Raw genomic sequence first — 17,575 nt, 5'->3', positions numbered from 1 at the left:
GCCAGCGCGGATGCAACGTACGCCGGAGCTTCGTTCAAAGCGGCGGACATTTTGGCCCGTTCGGAGCGGCCGCGACGCATCCCCGCCGAGCGCGTCCCGGCATGTTCAGTGCCACGTGTCTTTGTGTGTGCGTGTGTGTGTGTGTGCCCACGCTTGTCAAAGCGCGGCAGCCGGGGAGAGGAGCTCCCCCAGTGTGAAGCGAGGAGGTCTGACCGGCGCCGGCCCGGCTGATGCGTCACCTCCTTGTCCCAACGTGTCTCTCAGTCCGTCCGTCGCCACCGTCATGTGACCTAGTCCCGTGACCTTCCCTCTTGCCCTCAACTCCGAGAGTATAAGAGCAGCTGCCCCCGGACGCCAGGAGAGAGGCTCCGATTTCTGCTGTTGAGTAACGTGCTCTCCCGTCTCTCTACTTCGGTCGACCTGACCGCCCGCTCTTTGCGATGCTAGAATAAACAAGTTGTTCTGTTAGCAGTCGCCTCATGCTTTGCTGGGACCTTCGGATGCTTCCAGTGTGCTCCAGGCCGCCAGGCCAACGCTACCCTTGGGGCTTGCGACCCAGTTGCAATAACGGGCGTCAGCACTGAGGTTCCGACAGCTGGTGGCAGCGCTGAAATTCCAACAGCCGGTGCCATCGGTGCGGATCAAACAGTACTTACCCCTCACTCCCAAGGAGATAGATCAATCAGATGTACGTCTTCGGAAAGCATACAAGCAAGCACTCGGCCTACCACCGACAACAGCAACACTCAAGCTTGAAGCCCTTGGAGTCCATAATACAATAAGAGAAATTATAGACGCCCACCTCCCAAGCCAACGAGAACGCCTAGCCCTGACAACAACAGGAAGAACAGTCCCAGCGCGCCTAGGCCACCCCCCACACGGCAAAGGCCACGAAAAAGCAATCGATCTGGTCCCCAACTTCCGGGAGCAGATAAAGTTGGCCCCTATCCCCAGAAGCAGGCACCCGGAACATCATGCCGGTCGTCGCCAAGCTCGTGCAAAGACTTTAGAGACCAAATATGGCAGTCTCCCCAGCACACTATACACAGATACCACGCAGTACCCCCAAAAAGCAGCCATGACGGCCAGCGTTGTCGACCATAACCTACAAGAGGGGGTCTCGATGACGGTCCGCACTGCCAGCGCCCTCGTAGCGGAGGAGACAGCCATCGCCTTGGCCATCACCTCAAGTCCAACCAACGAGTACGTCACAATTATTACTGACTCCCAGGCAGCTTGCCGTAGCTACGCGAGAGGCAGAATATCTTCAATCACCCACCGACTCCTCAAACAAGCCTCCCAATTCCCGGACGTTGAAATAGTGTGGACTCCAGGACACGAGTCCCGCCGTGGAAATCAGCGTGCGCACGCTGTAGCCCGAGCTCATGCCTCCCGGGCGCCACAAGAGAGGGATACGACCACATCCATGGAGCCCGTACCTTTATAACACAACGCCATACTACAACACCACATATTGAACAGATGACAATACCCGCCTCCGCACAAGACCCTCTCACGTGAAGATGCCGTAACATGGCGACAACTACAAACCAACACATACCCCCATTTAAGCAGACTAAACGCAATACACCCTACACTATATTCATACAAATGTCCCCGTTGTAATGAATACGCGTCCCTGTATCACACCACATAAGCGAGCCCCAACGTGAAGGCGGCCCCGCTAATACCCAACCCCACACCCGAGCAGTGGGAGGCCGTGCTGACTAGTTTGGACCCTCGTAACCAGTAGCAACTGGTGCGGCGGGCCCGGGAGACAGCAAGAGCCGCAGGAGCCCTGGACTAAGGGCGCCTCCCGCACAAGCAGAAAGACACCTGCTTGTCCTTTCTTTTTAATAAATGTTGCTCCTCCTCCTCCTTGTGCACATGCGACCTTCTGGCTCTTTTAACAAAAACTCTTTAATTTGCATGGCACACTACAGTTTTTTGAAAGGCAGATCTACGGAAAAGCCCTTCTTGATTAAAAAGAATTTGTCATTGATGCCTGTGAAAACAAAACCTTGTTTTAGGTGTGTAAAATGATTTCTCGAAAGCTTTTGAGTGCGTGCAGCATAATCTATTATTTTATAAACTAGACAAATATGGTATGCGCGGAAAGGCGAACGACCCTCTGCATTTATATTTACAGTACCGAAGTCAGTTTGTCTCAAGCTGTTTTTTCAATTCAAAGTATAAGAACATCATCACTGGAGTCTCTCACGGTAGCATATTCGGGCCGCTCTTGTTCGCTGTTCTATATAAATGACATTATTTTTCGCTTTTAAAAATTGTAAATGCTTGGCTATGCCGATGATATAGCAGTTCTTTGTTTCAAAGGTATAAAGCCCGATTGGTTGCTGTATTTAGCAAAGGATGCTTTGCATAGGTATTAATTTGCTCAAGAAGAAACTGCTTCACAATGAATAATAAAAAAAAACACAGGCTATGTTTTTTTCGCACTAAACACACAGTCGTTGAATTGACATAAACGTGATATCTTGATAATAATGTAATTAGTTAACATTGTTAACGAGATTAAGGCGTTGCGAGTTACAGCATGACCCGCCGTGGTTGCTCAGTGGCTATGGTGTTGGGCTGCTGAGCACGAAGTCGCGGGATCGAATCCCGGCCATGGCGGCCGAATTTCGATGGGGGCGAAATGCGAAAACGCCCGTGTACTTAGATTTAGGTGCACGTTTAAGAACCCCAGGTGGTCGAAATTTCCGGAGCCCTCCACTACGGCGTGCCTCATAATCAGAAAGTGGTTTTGGCACGTAAAACCCCATATTTAATTAGTTACAGCATCAGGAACTCTATCTTGGAACACGGAAGTGGAAAATAACTGCAACAAGGTAAATTGTGTCGTTGGACTGATTAATTAAAACCATCAAATATTAAAGGTAAACGTTTGATTTATAATCGATTATTTTTATCAACACTTAATTACTGCCACCTTGTAGGGGCAATACGTCAATAGATAACATTAAAAAACTCAGTCAATGTCAAAAAAGTGCAGTTCACGCAATTGCTAACGTTTCATGTGCGACCCATACATCTACTGATTTTACAGCATTTATTATACTAAAAGTCCAATTTATCTACGCATTCCCCTTTCCTGTAGAATCGTTTCGCCATCATAACCAACAACAATGACTTCATTAGTTCCTTTCGTTTAGCAAAGCGACACTACTTATACAACACGAAAACTCGGGATCATTGGTTCCAGTGATTGTGCCGCAGAAATTATGGAAATCAATCTCTAGCACTCTTAAACAAATATGCGCTCTTAAACAAAAAATGCGCTTTTAAACAAATTTGCCCAGTTTGGCATAATCCTTGAGACTGTATCCATGGCCACGTTTTATTTGTTCTGATCATTTCAACATACGACTGAGCTCCCATGCCCATAAGTGGTTTGCCGGTTGCTGCTTGCATAGTTTCAGGAACACTGCGTGTAATTTATTGCAGCAGTCGCGGAGTGCTGTCATTTGTATTTGTAGGGCATTGTTTTTGTGATTGGTTGTCTTGTTTTTCTCGAACGCCATTTAGTTTTGGTGATGGAAACATATTATTATACGTCATAAAATCCCTCTTTCCTTGATCTTTATTATTTCTAGGATCTGAGGTTACTTATTTTAGATGTGAGAGCAAAAGGCGAACTTTTTCGTTGCCTCTTATGTTTTGATTTTATAATTTAGATCTTTCAACCTCAAGTATTACGAGAAGTTTTCTTTATTTCAGATCTTTATAGTTGTATGTTGTATTGATCCTGTGTGTCAGGTATTTCGACGTTGTATTACGAGAAAAAATCCGTTCTGCTTCTCCATTAAGTATTTAAAGGTTATTTGTCTCAATGTATATGTTTTTTGATTAAGTATGTTTGTTTGCTTCATACACACATAATATTCAGGAGTATACCGCGGCTAAGTTGCTGCTGGACTTTGTGGGATGCCGGAGCTTAGTAAAGTTGCCATTTGCAGCTTTTTTCATTTACCAAGCAGAAATAAAAGTCCCCTTTGCTTGATTTGATTTGATTGATCCGGGGATGGAACAATGCTGGTCTTCCCTTCCCCCGAATCTATTGAGTGGAGCGTTGACGGTTCGTCGATTCGCTTCGCGATTTGTGCAACTAAACGGTCTCCGCGTTTCTGGGCACCCTCCACGCGCAGGTCACGAATGCACCGTGGACAGCGGGATGGCACGACGAGTGTTCACATTTTGTTGCGATAGAAATTATATTGACACTCCAGGTGCATTTCTGGCGTCGTTGTCGCTGTGCTGTTGCGCATTAACTTCAAAGGGGATAACATCGTCGCCACGTACCGTATGCTGTTTGTGCGAGTGAAAGCGTGCGAGGGTGAGCTGGCGACGGTGCATGAATCTCGCGCGCGCAAGGAGCGGAAGCGGGCAGGAAGCGTGCCGTCTTCCGTCATGCGCCATTGACCGGGGGGAGAGCAGAGCACGGCTACGTGGGCCCTGTCTTGAAAGCGATCTGCGATGCGGACAGAGTGGACCGAGAGCTTATAGCTTCGTGTGCGCCGTGTTTTCAACGCTTCGTTCGCGTTGAAGTGAGAGGCAGCACGAAGGTTATGCGATGGCTGCTGCTGCCGCGCTTTCTCACCCAAGCGTTTTGACAGCGAGTTTCCGGGGTCATCGGGTGAGATGTGTTTACGTATGCTTGCGCACTCGTCACACCATGCTTCGTATAGCTGTTGACTAATTTTGTATCGCAATCGATACTTCGCCTTTCGCGTGCAAGTGCAAATTTTTGCTGTCGCAAATGAAAATACCACAGTGGCACAACTGCGCTGAGTACTAGTGAGGCCTCGTTTCACATACTTTTGTGTTGACTATTGGCTCTCACGTTTCGTAGAACCTCAAAACATACATGCTATTATAGGGATTTCGGTGGAACCCCGAAACTTTGCCCTGGGAGCCATTTGAAACGGTTCACTTTTTCTGTGACCCTAGTATGAGCGTCCTTGCCAAATTTGTCAACAAACGTTTCATTAGGCGCCTTGCAGTTCAGCAGCCGCTGTCTTAGCGGAGGGTTCTCACCAAAGGTGGCGCCGATTTCTTGCCAACGACTGCGTTTGACGGCTACGTTTGTTACTCGGTGCCCATGCTGTGACTCCGCTATACTAAATCTTAAAAAAAAGCAGCGGAGTATGCAAACCGAGTAATGAATAACATTCTTGAGCGAATAGATGAGATAGAAAAGCAAGAAAGCATGTTCGAGCGGGGTGCCGCCCTACTCAGACGGCATAACACCGCAGAGTGAATGCCTCAGCGCAATCTGTTCGAAATATGGCAATCTCCCTTGAATAGCCAAATCTGCTCCGGAGAATCCGACTGCTCATGAATGCTGCTGATTAGTGCTGCTGTGTTTCCGCCTATGTCCATCTTCCTTTCTGTTGTACCGTCCCGTTCTGCGCTATTTCAAGATGGTTAACTTCTCATGTCAAAACACCAACTAGCCCAAGATTCTACTCTTTTAAAGAATATTCTGCATCGGGCTCTTCCTTCTATGCGTGCATAAAGGATCTTGAGGACGTCCACAAGCTCCTGACGAACATCGTGCCAGCGACCTGCCGTTCAAGGTATCTCGGATTCTACGTCAGGAAGGGCATCACACCACTGGAAATAAATGCGTTGCTTGGTCACCTTGCCCCTTCGTGAGGTCATGTGAAAAGACTGGTAAAGGTTTCGCGATCGGAACTTTGGCGACAAGTACGATTATACTTCGACTGGCTGAGGGTTACCACTATTACTTGGTACCCAGGATGGCTAGAGGAGAGTCAATACTCTCTGAAACGTGAAGCCAGGCGTTTGACGGAACTTTGGTGGTGCTATACCTAAGGCGTATCCTTTGAACCGTAGCTAAGGCGAAGAATTCCAAAACTCGTATGCCAACCTAATTCTAATGAGCGGAGCTTTCATTCCTTCCAATATTTGACATCTCCTAGAGGAAGGCCCCATGTTTGGACTGAAGGCTTCTGTTCCTCCCCATGAATTCATTGCCTTGAAACGACGGATTGTAGTGAAGGCCCCACAGGACGATCGTGAACTCTGCCTCTCGGAAGGGATTGACAGTCTTGCCAACTACATAAGACAGTCTGGTCCTAGGTTTGCCAAAGACCATTTGAAAAACGTTGTGAAAGTCTTTAGGGAAAATTACCTTTGTGTTCTGCAGGCAGATATGGTAGGCGGTTTTGCCGCCTTGACAAGAACCGTGTACAAGGAACAAGCTGTTCTGGCCGTCAACAAGAACTTCGTTCGTTTGAAAAAAAAAATAGATCGGACAAGAATTGAGAGTATAGTAGAATTTTGCAAGCGTTTAGATTTACTAAGGCTCGCAAGAGACATCACAAACAATGAACGTGCAGAACTGCAGGTTCTATTTAGTGTTAACATGCATAAACCCGATGCTCCGTTCCGTACCATCGTGAACGAAAAGAGCACTTGGCAGCATTGTGTTAGTAAGTCTTTGATGAGTCTTGAATAACCTTGAATTAGGTGGCCCATTCCTCACAAACGTTCAGGTGATGTGGTGCGTTTGCTTTAAGACAATAAGGATATTTGTTTTGCTTTCTCTGTTGATATCGAAGAGCTTTTTGAAAATGCGGCCGACATGTCAGTAGAGAACCTTTTGGTTTTTTATTATTTTACCTACAGAATACTTTCATCAAATATAACGGCCAGGTTTGTCTGCAGGAAAGATGCATTTGCATTGATTCCTGCCTGTGTTGTGCCACATCTTTTTATCTTCCATTGATCGCGCTTTACAGGATCGTTTTATTCCTACTAACAATGACACTGTCCTTGAAGTTTTTCGTTGTCGGGAGTACTTTTTAATTATTTTAACAAAAAGTGCTCGATGCCGTATGAGCATGCGCAAAAGTATGTTATCGATGATTTTCAACACTGCCGGCAAAGGCCTGACTTTGACATATGAGCGTCCAGAAAAAGGAAGGCTGCACTTTTCAGATCTACGCTAGAAGTTCAGCAAAAGCAACGTCTGCTGGGCGTACTCCCTGCGTGAATAAAAAGAGCTCCTCCTTCACAAATCGGCTCACTCTAAGATAATTAAGAGAGGCATTGCAACACTGTTTGGAATCCGCGCTCCGCAAGTCATCTATTCACGACGTGCAAGCTAGTTTTGATCTACAACTGGGACGGCCTTTTCAGCTGGCTTCCCTGGGTCTGCCGTCGTGCCAGTAGCGCAAACGCTCCTCAAGAACATGAAACGCGGTGTTTGCAAGAATGCGGCGGAGAACCTGGTGGGCACTCGGAGCCCGGATGCAGTTCCCTACAGGCACAAGGTGACACATTCTTGAAAAAAGTGGCTTAGTTTAACGCGCCAGTTTCTTCAGCCCCCTATAAGCTAGCTCAGCTGAGCCGTCGCGTCACCTGTGCAGTGAAAATGTGGGCTGTAAAAAGAACAATGAATAGCGTCTGGTCGAGTGTCCCAAAAACGTCGTGTATGACATCCCCCTATCCTGCGGAAAGGTCTACATCGACCACACGGGGCGATGCATGAATGACCGACTCAGGGAGCTCGCAAGAAATCTAGCTAAAACGGAGAATACACAACTTGTGAACCATGTTTCCGCAGCGTGAAAATCCCAGGCAAGAGCAAGCAAAAAACCGCTCTTGAAACGTTGGAGGCATGTGTGTCAGAAAAGCAGGTCAGGATAGTATAAACAAAATTTTGGTTGCACTGTACAATGAAAAAATAAGGTTCCTTTCGCGCCTGGTTTTATCACTTCCTGTCTGACAGATTTCATTTTTCCTTCTAACGGTGCGTCTGCGTAGCTTGTGGTTATTATACCTGTGGGTCTGGCTTGAATAAAAATCAGTTGTCAGTTTGTGCCTGTGTTAGTCTTCCTTTCTGCTGTGCCGTCACGTTGCGCGCTATTTCAAAATGGTCCCCATGTTACGTAATGTTATCACCTATCGTGATAATTTTAATGTTAGGAAAAGATACGTGATCAGATACGTACGTTCAAGCCAATCTTCGCTGGCAAGTTGAAACCAAGGAAGTGATCTTTACAGGAAAGAACCAGTGTTGTGGCGAGCTTCATCGCCTTCCCTTCCTCCCACGGATCTAGAGAAAGAACACAACGATGTTTACTATTCCGGCGCTAATTACTAACTTCTCGTACTCGCAGGATGAAAGCTCAGGTTTTCATCACTATTGAAAAGACCACGCCGTCTACTTGACACACCGAGCCTGGGGAGGCACTTTGACTTTTGGTAAACACTCACGTGCTCGGCATCCGCAGATAATTTTGTTCTAGATAGATGTAAATTACTTTACGAAAATATAGTATTTCTGACGAACTGCTTCCGCATCGAATTATGAGGTTTAACCTCTCCAAATAGCACAAGGGTTACGCTGGACGCGGTCGCGTGGTCTTGTTGTCCACTTAAATGACTGGGAGCTCGTTATCGTGCACTGAAGTCTAACTACATTTCCATATTTGGATCTTACGCCTAGGGCATGCAGCCTCAGCGGCAAGGCACCGAAACCGCGACCTCTTGCTCTCCGATAAAATTCTTTAGCCACCCAACCAACGCAACTGTAGTCTACAAAACCATAAACTTCTTGCATGCTACTAAAATTTGCTTCATTATTTTCATTTGCCTGTCCATCGCATACCGGTTGAATGCTCCATAAAATAAACATATTGATTAATACCAGTTCAGTATTCTAGTTGGTTAGCTTCGACCAGAAAGCGCTACGGAAAACATAGAAGCAGCATGATACGCACCAGAGCTGCCGGTGCATGAATTCCTGCGCCACACTAGTGCTTCGCTGCAGAAGAATGAAATGTCATCATGATAGCCTAAACAGCCTCTTCGGGTTCATATACTGACGTATTCGTCTTTTCACCAGCGATTCTTATAGTCCTTGATCAGGCACATTTCACGGTGGCGTCAGCGTACTGTGTTCCAATTCTAATTGCTCATCTACAGATAGAGAAAGGAAGGAGAGGAAAGGCAGGGACGTCAAACAGATCAGTGCCGAGTTTGCTACCGTATTGGGGAGCGGTAAGAGAACGCGCAAAAATATGCGGATCCCAGGCAATGTGTGAATCGCCCTTAGCGAAGTGTTCTGTGCTGTTTGCTTTGATTGACGTTAATTAGAGGTGATGCTGATGGCGAACGTTTATTCTCTTTCGCGTTTATGCAATACGAGAGTGGTGAGTTGATGGTACATGTCACTGCATGTCATGTCTCAGTTGTCCGCTTGACAGATTTCCTTGATGTTTATTCTTTCAGAAATAGCAGAAATGCGCCATACCGCACCTTAAATTTAAATTGATCCAGTTTGTCCCCGACTGATTTCACTTTCTCATGTCGCCTCTTTCCTGTCGCGCCGTCCCTTGAGTGACTGTTATTCACTCATTTCGTGGCTGAGTCAGTTGTACACTTTCTCTACCTGCTCTCCCATACCTGCTTGCTGCCACTCTATCCTCGTCCCCTTTGAATGGTTAGACGTTGGAGGTAAGTGCTGCAGTTTCTCGAATGCTTCTGTGGGGAGACACGGATAATTATAGCCGTCAACAGGGTGTTGTAGCGACATCCGGGGAGTGCCAGAAGGCATTGCTACACCTGAGACGCGGTGTAACTCTCCCAACAAGCTTCTCGGGTCGTTTTTAATTTCTGCCACACTCCTTCCATGTATATTCACGCTCTGAACCACGTCTCGACGCGACAGCAGCAGCGGTGGCGGCGGCGGCGGCGGCGGCAGCGGCAGCGGCAGCGGCAGCGGCGGCAGCCGCAGCCGCAGCAGCAGCAGCAGCAGCAGCAGCAGCGGCGGCGGCGGCGGCGGCGGCTGCAGCAGCAGCAGCAGCAGCTGCAGCAGCTTTAGATATCTTTCAGTACTTTTACATACGGCTCGTCTACACCCTGATTCCGTAACGCCTCCATGACTGCTGAGGTTTCGACAGAGGCAAACGCTTTCTCGTAATCAATGAAAGCTATATATAAGGGTTGGTTATATTCCGCACATTTCTCTATCACCTGATTGATAGTGTGAATATGGTCTATTGTTGAGTAGCCCTCACGGAATCCGGCCTCGTCCTTTGCTTGACCAAAGTTCTTTGCTTGACAGAATCAAGGTGTTCTTGATTCTGTTTGCGATTACCTTAGGTAATAGTTTGTAGGCAATAGACAGTAAGCTGATCGGTCTATAATTTTTCAAGTTTTTGGCGTCCCCATTCTTATGGATTAGGATTATATTAGCGTTCTTCCAAGATTCCGGTATGCTCGAGGTCATGAGGCATTGCGTATACAGCGTGGCCAGTTTCTCTAGAACAATCTGCCCACCATCCTTCAACAAATCTGCTGTTACCTGATCTTCCCCAGCTGGCTTGCCCCTTCGGATATCTCCCAAGGCTTTCTTGACTTCTTCCGGCGTTACCTGTAGGATTTCGAATGCCTCCAGACTATTTCCTCTTCCATTATCGTCGTGGGTGCAACTGGTACTGTATAAATCTCTAGAACTTTTCAGCCACTTGAACTATCTCATCCATACTAGTAATGATATTGCCGGCTTTGTGTCTTAGCGCATACATCTGATTCTTAAGTTGCCAATTCCTAGTTTCTTCTTCACTGCTTTTAGGCTTCCTACGTTCCTGAGAGCATGTTCAATTCTATCCATATTATACTTCCTTATGTCAGCTGTCTTAGGCTTGTTGATTAACTTCGAAAGTTCTGCCAGTTCTATTCTAGCTGTAGGGTTAGAGGCTTTCATACATTGGCGTTTCTTGATCAGATCTTTCGTCTCCTGCGATAGTTTACTGGTATCCTGCCCAACGGAGTTACCACCGACTTCCATTGCACACTCCTTAATGATGTCCGCAAGATTGTCGTTCATTGCTTCAACACTAAGGTCCTCTTCCTGAGTTAAAGCAGAATACGTGTTCTGTAGCTTGATCTGGAATTCCTCTATTTTGCCTCTTACCGCTAACTCATTGATCGGCTTCTTATGTACCAGTTTCTTCCGTTCCCTCCTCAGGTCTAGGCTACTTCGAGTTCTTACCATCCTAGGGTCACTGTGGTGCACCTTGCTGAGCACTTCCACATCTTGTATGATACCAAGAAGGTATTCATTATCCGCATATTATTCTGTTCTGCAAACTCTACTAATAACTCTCCCCTGGTAGTTCTAGACCCTATACCATATTCCCTCACTGACTTGTCTCCAGCCTGCTTCTTGCATACCTTTGCAGTGAAGTCGCCCATCAGTAGAGTGTATTTTGTTTTGACTTTACCCATCGCCGATTCCACGTCTTCATAGAAGCTTTCGACTTCCTGGTCATCATGACTGAATGTAGGGGCGTAGACCTGTACAACCTTCATTTTCTACCTCTCATTAAGTTTCACAACAAGACCTGCCACCCTCTCGTTAATGCTATCGAATCCCTCTATGCTACCAGATACATTCTTATTAATCAGGAATCCGACTCCTTGTTCTCTTCTCTCCGCTAAGCCCCGGTAACACAAGACGTGCCCGCTTTTTAGTACTGTATATGCTTCTTTTGGCCTCCTAACTTCACTGAGCCCTATTATATCCCATTTACTGCCCTCTAATTCCTCCAATAGCGCTGCTAGACTCGCCTCACTTGATAACGTTGTAGCATTAAACGTTGCCAGGTTCATATTCCAATGGCGGCCTGTCCGGAACCAGGGATTCTTAGCACCCTCTGCTGTGTCGCAGGTCTGACCGCCACCGTGGTCAGTTGCTTCGAAGCTGCTGGGGACTGAGGGCCGGGGTTTCATTGTTGTGTTCATATAGGAGGCTGTGGCCAAGTACTGCACCAGGGTGACCAATCCTGCTCTGGTGAGGGAGTGCGTTACCGGTTCTGATCACCAGGATCAGGCCACACTCCAGGCCTGTTTATGCAATTTCATCAATTAACACGCATATTTTTTTTTAATCCGGTGGAAAATTGCCGGCACCGGGATTGAAACCACGGACCTCTTGCACGCGAGGTGGGTATTCTACCTCTACGCCATCCATATATATACATAAGCGTATGACGTGTGTGCCTGTTTGTGTGTGTGTGCGTTTCCACAAGAAACCTGCCTAATATCACGTAAGTCGTACACAGACGTCGTGAGGCCTTTTTTAATTTACGAATACACGCCTCGCAGCCATTGCTAAACAGCAGAGGAAATGGAAGAAAATGCACGCGATGCACATTCGATTGCTACTTATTAGCAGCGTAAACGTCTTGCGTCATGGTGGCTTAACACGTTAAAGTCTTAAGTGAACGTGGTAGTTGAAAACTTATTATGCCTATCATAAAACTACGTTTGTTAACAAATGAGAGCGGACCTTTGCTTGGGAAACAGCATTACTCACTCAGTGATGTACCGCAGAAATTCAGTTTCTCGAAGCAAAATACGGCAGCCGGTGGCGCTATAATAATAAAAATAATACAAAAAGTCACACTTCTCTGAAGCAGCCTCATTTCTTCGCAGCGCTCGAACAGGCCGACCAAGACGCTTCGTTGTTCAAGGCACCCTCTTTAATGCTACCAGGGACGTGGTTTTTCTGTTCTTTTATGGCGGAAACTCGGTGACGTTACCCGCACAAACCCTTGCGCACGCATAAAGAGCAGAAAAACATTCGTTTTCTCAGTCTGCTCCAGGCACATAATTTGTTTTACCAGGAGTGCAGAGTTATCGACACTAATTATGGAGGAAGGGGAAGCAAAGTGCGTGCTGCATTTCTCATAAAGCAAACGCCGTGCGAAATTTTCCTGGTGTACGAAACGCGCGCTTCGCGCTCCCAGCTCCAGCTGTCTCTGAATAACGTTGGCGACGGTAATGAATCGGTCTGGCGACAGCTGCTACTGCTAACAGCAAGAATTGGAGCCAGGAAGCCGGCGAGCTCTTAGACGTTATTACGGGTATCTACGACTTATACGAGTCTGCCTCGCTGTGGGCTCGTTCGTTTGCACAAAAGGAAAATAAACCTCTTGGTGTCGCTGTCTGCACAATTGACCTAGCGCTGGCAAAGCACGTGCCAGATAAATGAAAGCCACGATAAATGCCCCAATAGGTATGCAAAGGGCATGCAGGTAGCATTAAGCGGAATCGTCATTGCCCAATCAACTGATCATCATCCATTACAAATTTAGCAGGTGGATTCGGTAGTAATGAACCACCTCCATTAGACGTCCAAACTGTCTACCTAATGGAATCTCCGCAATGCAGTATGGTCCCATACAATGTGTAAAAAGAAACAAGATTATGTATGTCAATCTCATACAAAGCACTTGATGAATTTCTTACCCTATTTAGGACTTTCACATAAAAATGCTTTCCTCCTATGGGCGTACTTTTTGGAATTATTATCAGTCGCTTTTCAGACGGCGCAAGTGAGCAGCGTTGAAAGAGTGTTCATTAGGATGGTAAAGGACGAGTAGGAGCTCTTATTTATTTTTTTGTTGGAAAGAATCTTTGAAAAGGCGCACGACATAAATAAACACGAAAAAAAGATTAATGCCTTTAAAACATTGCTTTCAGAAATTTAATTTTGTTGACCAAGACAGTCACGTTAAAAATCAAAGAAGAAAGGAAAGTAGCGTCATGTGAGAATGCCCACCTAAAGTCATCCTTTGAATGCTTGAACAGAAAACCACAGATGCAGCATGAAACCAAATAACACAAACAAACAATAAGACAGCTAAAGTCCCACAGGAATCGGACAGTTCGTCAGGGCGCCCAGAAACATGTAAGCCGCACTGCGTGGACGCCTTGTGATGCCGCTGCGATACTGCCTGACATTGCTGGGCACAACTGCGTATTTGAGTGCGCTATGTCATTGGAGTACCAAGCATGGCCCTACATAACTTCGTAGTAGCCCATCGGAGTGTGACTGTCGGCATTAATGCTTTTAGCGTCGGCCGAAATGACCAAAACGACTCAAGTATGACGCGTGTACTTAAGCTGGATTCTCCCGCGCTTTCTATGGAAACACTACACTACCTAGTGGCGCAAGTCTGAACATATACTCAAACAAGATTCTCTGATGTATATCCCAACTGGAAAAATTTGCTCGGCCCAACGTCGGGCATGTGCATGGTGGACAACCGTGCCACGTGTGGCCCATGCTTGGCCATTTCGGTTGGTTGGGTCGTTCTTGAGGGTTGACATCGACCTTACATCGGTCAGCTATCGGGGTCCCGGGCTAGGGGTGATCGTTGCTGCCAACCTGGCCGACTTGAAACCTAGAAAGACCCATGGCAATTAATAGGATGGCCCATGACATCTGGGGCAAAATCAAGCCTAGCAGCACACATAATGTGTAGGTCAGCTTACGTCTGGGCCTAAATTGGGCATAGGCGGATTTCTGTCGTGTGGTAAACTTATGAAGCTGCATATTCCTGGCCGATAACAAGCAAACACGCATCCTCCTTATTGCAAAGCATGAACAGTACAAAATGAGCTGCGCGACAGAGAGAATACTCCTTTAAAACTTCATTACAAAACAGTCATATGGCAAAAGTCACATATAATCATGACGTCTGTGCCGCATAACCCTCTGCACCTAAACTAGAACAAATGAGCCAACGGAACCACATAATCAAAATCGAAGTACACATTTGAAAAAGGCAGTGGATGAATCCGCCTTGCATTAAATGCAAGGCCTGGTACCATTAAAATATCACAGTAGAGAAGCGACCATACGAAACGCAAAATGAGATATAACGAAAACGTATTTAGATACATTATGTGGCACACCACTTTTGGGAACGCACTATACTGCCCTTAAGTGAACAATGAAACGCTCCATATTTATATACTAAAGTAAAAGAAAAATAAGCACTTGTCATTTTAGAACCATAATCACAAAGCGGACAGACAAGCATTCGAGTAAAATGGTATTTCAGAAAACATTTCATAAAGAAACGAGTGACCACATTCGTGTCTATAGTTTATATTGCTAGAAAAAACCAAGATGATATTTTTTCCGCAAAACATCAGAACCAAGGTTTCCAATACCGCCCAAGAAGGTTTGGGTCAGTAAAGGCAACATGAACGACTAAGTTTCATTTAAGAAGTCGCTGTTTAAAATTGCACACAATAAAAGAAGCAGTAGATATCATAATGATGTATGTTAATCCATCAGCTGTCAATTCGTCCACAGCACAGTTGTTAGGCCTTTCCAGAAAGCTTATAAGAGGAAAAAAATTTAGTCCATTAAAATATGGAGCTACACTACATGCCAGGGCACAGTCGCACTTAAAGACCGCGTATGGATGCGCCACTAAAAAGGCAAACAAAAAAGCTTCAATTCTGGGATTTTCATGTGCCGAAACCACAATTTGATTATGAGGGATGCCGTACTGGGAGACTACTGATTAATTTTGACCACCGGGAGATCTTTAACTTGCCTCTAATACACGAGACACGAGCGCTTCTGCAATTCGCTCGTATCGAAATGCGGCCGCCGCGGCTGGGATTTGATCGCGAGAACTGTTCCCGCCTTGTCTGCTCGTGATCTCGTATCAGACAATCTGTAACTTCTCAGCATGTCGTCCTTCATAGGTCCCTTCAGGCAGTGTCAGTTCATCATCAATCATCATCATCATCATCATCAGCCTGGTTACGCCCACTGCAGGGCAAGGCCTCTCCCATACATCTCCCTCTCCCATACATCTCCAACTAGCCCGGCCATATACTAATTGTGGCCATGTTTTCCCTGCAAACTTCTTAATCTCATCCGCCCACCTAACTTTCTCCCGCCATCTTCTACGCTTCCCTTCACCTGGAATCCACTCCGCAACCCTTAATGACCATCGGTTATCTTCCCTCCAGTGGCAGTTCAGGCACTTCTTATTAAATAAATTAGTCACTGTATATTCTATATACATAATCCCAAATTATCATCTCAGAAGTAAGCGATTTCTGCAACCTCATTGCCGAGCTTTAGGAGCCCTACGTACTCGCAGGAGAATTTAGCACTCGCAATACGATGCAGAGGAACTCACGATGCGACCCGAGAGGTCGATTGATAGAAAACGTACTAGTTAACTCCGGTGCATGCCTGTGTAATAATAATAAAAAAATGAACCGACTTATCACAATTTCTCGCAAAATTCTTACTCTTCTATGGACATAAAGATTAGATCGGTAACTCTTCTTCATTACTTAGAGTAAATGTTATCAAAAATCTTTACGACGGCGATAATTTTAAGGAATCGACTTACTTAACTCGACATTTTGTCACCGATTTTGGTATTGACGACGCGGTAGTGCATTTTACCACTTTTATAATAGAAGCAGCAATAACATTTATTCCACAATAAAGAGGTAGCTCATACAAAACATGAGTTCCATGGTAGAATGAAGAGTGCAGGAGGGGCAGAAGAATACAACAAAATAAAGCGGGGGCCATACTTCGCCATTCCCCAAGTGCAGAAAATTTGATCGAATTGAGAAAGATTAAACTACAAGGGAGGCGAACGCGCGGCAAGCCTGGAAGGCAAGCTGGGAAATGTTCCTGTACGGCATTAATTCATACACACAGGAGGGAAAAGCATGGAACCGGGAATGGAAGCTTTAGGGTAAATAAACTCATCCATTGCCCCTGGTGGATAAAGAAGGAAAGAAGTTGTGAAACCAGGCTGAGGCTTTTAGTCAACACACCGAGCGCGTGTCTAGCTCGACCCACTATTCGGAGAACATCCTGAAATTTAAAGCAACAAAAGAATGTACGCCACTGAACGGGAAATGTAGCCCAAACGAGCCTTATAAGCGTCCTTCCAGCATTGCCGAAGTTAAAGCTTCCTTATGAGCGTGTCAGAGATCTACACGGGGCTCCGACGTAATCATGTACGATATGATTAAGCAAATGCACTCTGGCGCGTAAATTACCCTACTCACACTTTTCAATGCTACCAGGGCCACTGGGTATCTTCGATCTAAATTAAATGAAGCTATTTTTGCCCAGTTTCGAAGCAAGGTAATGATACTTTTCTGCTGACCATCTGCCGGTGACATCCTACAGCGTTTACGGGCTGCCTTTTAAGCATTTCGAGGAAATGATCAATCACCGTCTTCTAAATTTACTAGAGTACAACAATATGCGTGACTTATTTCGATGTGGATTCAGAGAAGGCTGATCTACAACCGACCATCTTGCACGCATCGAAGTGAAAATCCACGGTACACAAGCAGTACTTTTCTTTATTCCCTGATGTGGTAAACGCGTACTACACGACATGGTGGTACAGTATATAACGAGACCTGTCGCTGATGGACATTCGAGGAAATGTGCTTAACACTATAGAAAGCTATTTGTCCAACCGTACTTTCCGAGTCAGAATTGGCAATGTATTGTCCCATACATTTACACAAGAAACTGGCATACCTCTAGGAGGTGTGCTCAGCTGCAAGCTCTTCATTGTTAACATGACCTCGCTCTTTGCATCGCCACGTACAACAATTATCTATTCTGTGTAAACGATGGACAATTACTCTTGAAGTTTTGTAACCTCGCTGTTTGTGAAATGAAAATACAGCAAGTACAGCAAGGCAGCCTGCCCATTTA

General features: G+C 46.0%; 1 protein-coding gene across 1 annotated transcript in view; it reads right to left on the bottom strand.

Moving 5' to 3' along the window:
- Nucleotides 1–12,396, bottom strand: part of LOC135918255 (uncharacterized) — a 61,017-nt gene extending 48,621 nt beyond the window's left edge. The window contains exons 1-2 of the mRNA XM_065451923.2: nucleotides 12,377–12,396; nucleotides 8,004–8,107 (exon numbers count right to left, since the gene is read on the bottom strand). Coding sequence (XP_065307995.2) covers nucleotides 8,004–8,084 — 81 coding nt within the window. The 5' untranslated portion in view covers nucleotides 8,085–8,107; nucleotides 12,377–12,396. The remainder of the gene's footprint in view (nucleotides 1–8,003; nucleotides 8,108–12,376) is intronic.
- Between the last annotated feature and the right edge of the window lie 5,179 nt (nucleotides 12,397–17,575).

Source organism: Dermacentor albipictus, chromosome 2 (genome assembly GCF_038994185.2).
Source record: "Dermacentor albipictus isolate Rhodes 1998 colony chromosome 2, USDA_Dalb.pri_finalv2, whole genome shotgun sequence".
NCBI classification, from domain to species: domain Eukaryota; kingdom Metazoa; phylum Arthropoda; class Arachnida; order Ixodida; family Ixodidae; genus Dermacentor; species Dermacentor albipictus.
The sequence above is the reverse complement of the archived record's forward strand: the minus strand, read 5'-3'. Positions and strand labels throughout refer to the sequence as shown.